General features: G+C 43.3%; 1 protein-coding gene across 1 annotated transcript in view; it reads right to left on the reverse strand.

Moving 5' to 3' along the window:
* Window positions 1–2,569, reverse strand: part of LOC103917803 (carboxymethylenebutenolidase homolog) — an 8,931-nt gene extending 6,362 nt beyond the window's left edge. Inside the window, exon 1 of the mRNA XM_009324996.1 lies at window positions 2,355–2,569. Coding sequence (XP_009323271.1) covers window positions 2,355–2,569 — 215 coding nt within the window. The remainder of the gene's footprint in view (window positions 1–2,354) is intronic.
* Between the last annotated feature and the right edge of the window lie 5,422 nt (window positions 2,570–7,991).

The raw sequence follows: 7,991 nt of genomic DNA on the forward strand, positions 1-7,991 counted from the left end.
ACAACAATTTTCAATTTTGCATACAACAGAATATCATTTAACATAAATCCATCGTTAATGGGTTCCATTTAAAAAAAGGCAATTACAGAAAATAATTATTTACTACAGAGCACATCATGAGGCTTACTTATGAGCTAGGAAAAAAAAAACCAAACACCTGATGGACTGAGGTCAGCAAAGAACAAGTGAAGGGAAAATGTGTGGGAAGAAAGGGAGGCGTGTTTTACCGCGGACATCATTTGGTGACTGGAAAAAGGGAAGTACAGTAGGAGTCCACTCAGTACTGAAGAGTTCCTGCATCACAGGGGTGCCCAAACCCTGGCTCGGGATGACCTCAGCTGAAATGTGTTGCAGGACCAGCAGCAGAGTTGTGATGGTGCAGTCGCTAGTGGATAATACAGTCTCCTCATGCAGAAAGAAACAAGCAGGGACTCTGGAGGCTGCCATCACTAGGTCAACCCCAGATGCTGCTGTGCGTTCTCCCAAGCCCAGCCCACAGGGAAGCAATGGGATCCCTGGGAAACTGCTATCACGTTTCACTTATTAAATGCCTTTGGCTCTCTCCCTCCTCAGACACACAGTTTGTATCTCAATGATCACGGTGAAATGACTGGATCAGTTTGGCCTGAAGCAGACCAAAGGATGTTGCAAGCATTTTTTTTTTATTTTTTTTTTACTGTGTTTGATAATTTCTGTGGAAAAAAAAACAGTGACACCCACAGCATACTTGTGTTTGAAAAGATATGGGCAAAATTGCACAGCCTTTGGATAAGTACCTGTCAGAAAGGCTATGTATTGCTTTGAAAGTGAACCCTCCCAAGCCCACATAGAACAGGTTCTTCCCCACTCAAACTAGCCTGGTAAGACACTATGAGCCATCAGACTCAATGTGGTCTCTGAAATACAGCTCTCATAGCTCCTCATCCCATACTGCACTAGGAAAAAGTCCAGCTATTTTCCCCTCAATAAACATTGGTGCACTAGTTCAGCAGCATCTTGAAGCAATTAGGGAAGACACACACAGCCTCTCTTCATTCAGACACTGCTGCCTGAAAACTCTCAGCTCTCCTCCTGCCTATAGCAATAGAAACACCAGCCTTCTTGCCTTGACCACTGCGGTATTAGCAGTACAGGTGGAGGGAAAGAAGGTATTACAAAAAGAAGTATGACATAGGATGAATCACAGGGAAAAATTACAGGAAGTAAGATAGTGTGGAGAAATACCAATTCATCAGACCACTGGGTACTTTTGACTGAGCAGACTCTTACCGTAATAAGGAAGCACACTGTCATACTAGCGATTTGCCAGTATCCTGCACAGCATGAAAGGTGTACGTCCAGTCTCACGCTGAGAATCATTGCATTTGGTCACAAGACAAACATACTTCTAATCATGGAGCAGAATAGGGGATGTCAACTCCTCAGGACAGGCAGTAGCAAGGAGCAGACTATAGACCAATTCATAGTTCCAGTGTATCAGAAAACGCTAATCCTCAGAAAGGTGGTATCTTTATCTCGCAGAGACGCAGAGCTCCTTTCAGCTCCACAAACAGATCTCAGCCACATGGCAACTGTCTGCTGACATCTGACTTCCCTCATGCTCCATAGGCTGACAGCATTAAAGGCACCGTGTCTCAAAACTAGACCACTACAGAATTAGGTGGAGGTTTGCTTTTTGGAACCGCAGGCCAGTCCCAACCCTATATGAAAGTTTGTAATGTATACTGTAAATAGAGTACCTTGCAGCATATCCAGTTTTTGCAAGATGTTGCTGCATTTTGGAATTTACCTGCTGTAGGGCACCGAAAATGAGCGTCAAAGATTTGCAGGGGGGAAGGGGATTGTATTTAATACTCCATGTGTGCATATGAATGATTCATATGCACATATTCAATGTACATATTCAATATCATATTCAAAATATATGACATTCATTCATATTTCTGCTGATGACAATTTTTTAAAATCCCATCATATAATTTAGCTTGAATGACTGTTTATTTTAAAAAGACTTCTAAGAACAGAATACACAGTTCTGTTTCAGAACACACTTTTTTAAAGCCATCTCACATTGCTGGGAAAATTATCAGAATCACTTTTTACTGCATCGTGTTTTCAATATTCTATGCATTCTATGTGTGCAGTCACTTCCTCTGTAAACAGCAAAGTATGAAGGAAGCATGCTGTACTCTGCAACATTTCACAGTAAAGTTCCTTTGTGGTTTTGTATTATGGAAATATATCACTCAAACCACCCTGGTAATAGTTCCCTCTCATGTATGGGAATAACAGTTATAACGTAAGGCTAGAAATCATAAAGAGTGGGATTTCTTGGCCAAGAAAAGATTTCTTACATGTATCCATTAGCCGCAAGCATATCAGCCATGTATCTGGTGTTTGGGAGTTGCCATCCAAATATATCATGAATCACAACCACAGCTTTGTCTGTGCTGGCAGGTGCTTTGCAAACATACGCCTTGATGTGCTCAACTTGTACTTCCTGCCCACAACCCTCATAGTCAAACCTGTCTCCAACACCACATGGGCAAGGCCTCGATTCATTAGCCATCTAGGAATCTGCAGGAAAGCAAAAAGGACAAACAGTAATATAATTTGTTTGCAGTAACAACTATCGTTATGGGTCATAATCTTCATGCAGTCCCCACAGTCCCCTCCAGACACCTAGTAATACCCACTTGGTACTGCAAGGTTAGAAGTGAAAGCACCAGGTGTTTATTGTAAACAGGCTTTTGACACCAGCCTGCTCTGGTTCCCAGAAATATTTGTGAATTCCAGGTCAGTCAGCATAACCCAGAAGTGCGGTAAGGCCAGAAGAAGCACTTATATCAGTCCACCATTCCTAGCTTTGTACCTGGAGCAATCCAACATGTGATAACTACTTTTCCATGTGATGTCCCCACACACTGTGCTTCATAATCATTCTTCCCAATAGCTCCTTATTGGGAAGGATAAGGAGCTTATAGCTCCTCCCCACAGGCTGGCACCTGGTAACCTCTTGCTGTTAATCCTATGAGACGCCACTGTCAGCATGCTGCTTTTCTGACTACTTTTTCCCTTCAAGTTTTCATCGTGCATGTCCCCTTTCCCTTCCTCCATGGGGAATCCAAGGCTGCTGCTGCTGCCTACATGCACTTCGCTGGTCCCTTCTATCCCCTGCTCCATACAGCCCTTTCCCAGGGAACCCATCATTAACTGGCATCTCTAAAAGTTCTAATAAATCAACTCGAAAAAGGTAAATCAGCAGAGGGTTTTCTCTGAGAGTTACATACTATGTAATCTGAACTGAGAGTGGTCAGAGGAATACAGAGACATACACCAGTGTTGTGCATGTAACACATCCTCATACATCACAGATACCTAACTTCTAAAGAAGTATACGTTTTGAAGTACGAAGTGGAAACTACTCCATTTCTCCTCAAGTGAAGAAAGGTTTCCAAAGAGTTTATGACCTACGAAGTCTTCTCAGAAGAATCCCTCAAGCTCAGTTTAATTTCTCATTCCTTTCAACTGGAGATAGGCTGCTATAGCATCTTTTTAAACCTAACTGACTTTTGGTACCCCCTACTCTTCCCCCTCCACCAAGCAGTAGGTAGTCATACACAGAGCCTTTTTTCTACCCTAGTCTGAGAAGCTGTTTAACATAGCTCTGCCGCCACTCTTAACCAATCAAAATGGCACCGTTTGCTTATTAACAAGAGCTAGTCTCTCTTCCCGTGTAAATGCATGCACTGGAACGATATTGCTTGGTCTGGCTGGTCCCCTTACTAAAGTGAAATGCAGCATGCTGGCAATAAAAATCAAATGCACTCTTCAATGCTTAACTATTTTTTGTTAGGAATATATATTAACCATTTATCCCCTTCTAGATTTTCTAATTCAAACAGATGTCAGATAAGACCTTTAATACACTTCCAATACTCCCTCCCCTCTTCAATTTCTCTGCTACAAATGTGTGTAACATGGTAAATGGTATTAAAAAAACCACAAGAAAACACAGTGAACAACAAAACAAATTACTCCAAATCCTGCCTCTTTACACCAGTTATGCTTTTCTCACAGGACGTGCTTTGGGGTGATACATGGGGAGGTTCCCAGCACCAAGAACTGGCCACCTTTAAGGATGTCTCAACAGTGCATTTTTTGAACAAAGCTCATCTCCTGACTTTCTGCAATCAATCACCACATAATCTCCAAAAGATGCAGCTGGAGTTTAACTTGCCAGTTTGACTGACTGCAGCTTTGCCAGCATTACAATGAGGCAGAAGTACCTTTTCCAAATCTCAGGCAAAGCAAAGGCATGAGACTTCAAACACACTGTAAACTGACCAGACTTCTAACAACTCTCCTACCATCGTGCTTGCTGACTGTTTTCCTTCACGAGCAGTTCATCTGAGCAGTAAGCCAACAAAAATTGATTTCTATTTGAGTAAAAGACTTGTTTCTTTTAAAATAAATCAGTTTAAAAATACATGTTAAAACACAAGCTGTGTTTAAACAAAAAGAGTAGTATTGCCAAGATTTAATAAACAAAAACAACATGCTGCATCAATAAGTTTTTTTTAAAATGTAGTGACTCAAAGAATGTTTACGAATTATTCACAGAAAGGGGTAAATCATCTTGTACTGCTGAGGCTATCCCTACAAACATGCAAAAATTCACAGCATAACCTTTCTTTGAACAGAGTGAATGCTTAGTGAAAAATACTAACTAAACTGATATGGATGCAGATTTTCAAAAGTACGTAAGAACAGTTCACAGAAGGGATTAATAGAGATGTTGAGCAGACCATGAACAAAACCCTTTTTTCTCCTCGCACCCCATAGAATTTATCTGGTACAGCTAAAATACATTTCAATAAAAATTGCAGGAACCCAGGACTTTAGAAGTTGCTTATTAATTAAATTCTAATTTTCACCTATATGTAATTCAATCACCACAAATTTAATGAGCAGCAGGTTATTAGTTTAGAAATCTGATTGTATTTGCAGTTTAGATCAGCTCTTTGCACTTGCAGGTGAGATCAGCTCTTTGCATTTATGAAACTTCAAATTAAATACAGTTCAAACTCGTCTGTGGCTGAGACACATGAAGACTTTTAACATATCAACTACTCAGGTTTGATCTCCACCTAAGAAACCAGCTGCATTGCCATCTCTTTTGACTTTTCTTTCAAAGCTTTACGAAGTGTGAATTTCATCATGAGTTTAAAATGCTGCATGCCTTGCCTTTTTTTCAAAAAATTACTTGCTATACTTCACAGTCTCACAGTTTTAGACAGTTTGTCACATTTTATCAAGCCCACATATGACATATTTACAGCCCAGATCTGGCATTTCCATTGCTTTGATTTACCCTTCCCAGTTTCAAGATTTAAGCTATCACATAAGCCCCTTTATAAAATAAAACCAAATAGTAAAACATTTTTGGTAAGACGCAGTTTAGGCAGAAAGCCCAATCTGTGAACTTCTGATACTGCAGCCATAGCACAACAGCATCTGTGCTGTTCTCCCACCCGCAGTGGTGAGCCTGGGGCTACGGCATCAACACAGAAATAGGTAACAAGACTCAAAACAGCTCTAGTTTGAAACATGTCTGTGCCTTCTCCTTCATCCCTCTATTTATTCTTCCCATTGCTCAGAAACGCCTCATCAGCCCTTTTCCTGCTTCCTCTATGCATGTCATCAAGGTGGCAACTCCCTGTCTTCTCATCCAGCAAGCTCTGAACCTCAAGTGATGGGAGTGCCAGACACGAAACTGGAAAAAATGGTCTCCACAAGAGTCTATACTGTAACAGAGGCTTCTCCTACCTTTAATGAGCGCTGGTGATGCTTGGATGGCAGAAGTTCAGATTTACTAGTTGCTATTCTTTAAATGCTACTTCTTCAGTGATACATATTTGGGTTGCTTAAGGTGCGTCCCCTTTCAATTGAGTTTTAGTTTGTGGCGTCATTTTTATGTGATTTTGCACTATTTGGCCAATCAAGTTTAAATAACAGAGAATTGCAAGGACATTAACTCAGCATTTTGGAACTAACACTGTTTGTCACGGTTAAAATTCCCTTAAGCAGCTCAGTATACCTCTATGTTTGTATGAGAAAAAAGATCTTACTCATGATGAGCAAGCATAAATAGAATCCCCTAAGGGTACAATTCAAATCATGCTTCTTCCAACTCATTGGCTTATCAACTTTTAATGATATCACAAGGCAATCTGATTTTGCCATGTACAGGAGATAAACCGATAAACATTCAGTAGTGCAAACATGCAGGGCGTGACGATGTTGTATCACAACCAGGGCTCCCTCTGAATAACTCGAGAGTCCTAAGGTGGAGCTGACATTCCACCTTTTATCATAATCCAGCAGGCTACAGCGCCTTGCTGCACGCAGAGACAACATTCAGCAGCTTTGCTTGCTACAGCTTCCCACTCCTCTGACAGCGGTGTACCATTACCGCAGGACTTGACAGGGACCATTCAGAGCGTTGATTATTGCAATTAGAGCCAAACCCCCTAAAAGTCTTCTTCATGACAATCAAGGAGAGGGGCCCCATCTTGTGGGCATTTCCTATCCACCCAGCGAGGATGGCTGCGAAGCTGTTAAACACAGTGCTTTTAATGCAGTGCTGAAAAGCTAGCTATGATAGCGATCTGCATCAGATCTCACCTAGAGTTATGTCTGGGCTGAGCAGCTAGGGGTTATGTGCAGAAAACACCTCCTTTCTTTCTCCCGAGGCAAAACATCCTCCCCTTTCCGCAGGTGTGAGGAATCCTGCCTCAGTACAGCTTTTAAAGACCTGGAGGAAAGTTTACACACTGCCTGCAAACTCCTTACCTGTGCACTGAGGCGGGGGGATGAGGGGAGTGAACTGGGATGAGGTCAGGGCATCCACCACCACCAAGGTCGACCAACCAAGCCTGGGAACAATTTATCGGGGGCCCCAGAAGCCATGGTACCTGTGGCCACATGCTGTGAACGGCAGGAGAGCCTGGATCCCCAGCATGGCTGGAGACACCCTGTGCCAGCCCTGATGACCCAGCGCTCAGCGTATTTGGAGAAGAGTACAGGCAGGGTTTCACACCTCTTCCGTAAAAGCTGTTTACACAACCTGCAGCTGCGTCCCACATGTGCTATCCCACAGCTACAACACCTGGCTCATTACCTTCACCTAAAGAGACTCCCCACTGAATGCTTATTTTTAAGAAGCTGTGTAGTATTTGGGAAAACAAACAGAAGAAAGCTCTTGCGCATGCAATGAGTGTTGCTAGCCCACTTCAAACAGGTTTTTAACACCAAGAATGCAACTGGCATTTTTCAGTTCAGGACAAGCTACAGCAGACACTGCTTTCCCAGCTCCCTCAAATTTATATTTTCCTGATTAGCAAAGGCTTCATCGTGCTCGCCCCTCGCCTCCCACAAAAATGATGTTATGTATGGCACTGCCTTCACAAACCCAGAATACTTGGAGGACTTTTCTGAGGCCATGAAGGCACACAGGGACAGGAGTGGTGCCAAGGGCCTGGAGCTCTCTTTGGGGTACGTGGGAACGCTGCAGGATCAGGACCCACACGTTTGGCTACACAAGATACAGCTAGTGACCATGTACAGCCATTTGGGGACATGGGCTGACACAGACCTGGGTTATCATGCAGAAAGCACCAAGTCGGCACAAGGATTTTGGGTGTCAGAGGAGGTTTGGGGCCGAAGGCACGCCTGGAAGTCACCTCGTCCAATCTCCCGCCGCGGGCCAGGACAGCTTCTAAGCCAGACTGCGCCACTCAAGGGCTTCACCCGGAGGGGTTTTGAAACTCTCCAAAGAGGGAGATTCCATCACTTCTCTGGGCAGGTTGCTCCAGAGCTTGGTTGTGAAACATCCTCCCCTCCTCAGAGGTCAGCGCTTCCCCTAACGCCTGCTGCCTCCTCGCCTTCCCCTGCACCCTCCTGACAGGGCCCCCTCCACCGCCCCCGCG

Source organism: Pygoscelis adeliae, unplaced genomic scaffold, assembly GCF_000699105.1.
Source record: "Pygoscelis adeliae isolate BGI_AS28 unplaced genomic scaffold, ASM69910v1 Scaffold86, whole genome shotgun sequence".
NCBI classification, from domain to species: domain Eukaryota; kingdom Metazoa; phylum Chordata; class Aves; order Sphenisciformes; family Spheniscidae; genus Pygoscelis; species Pygoscelis adeliae.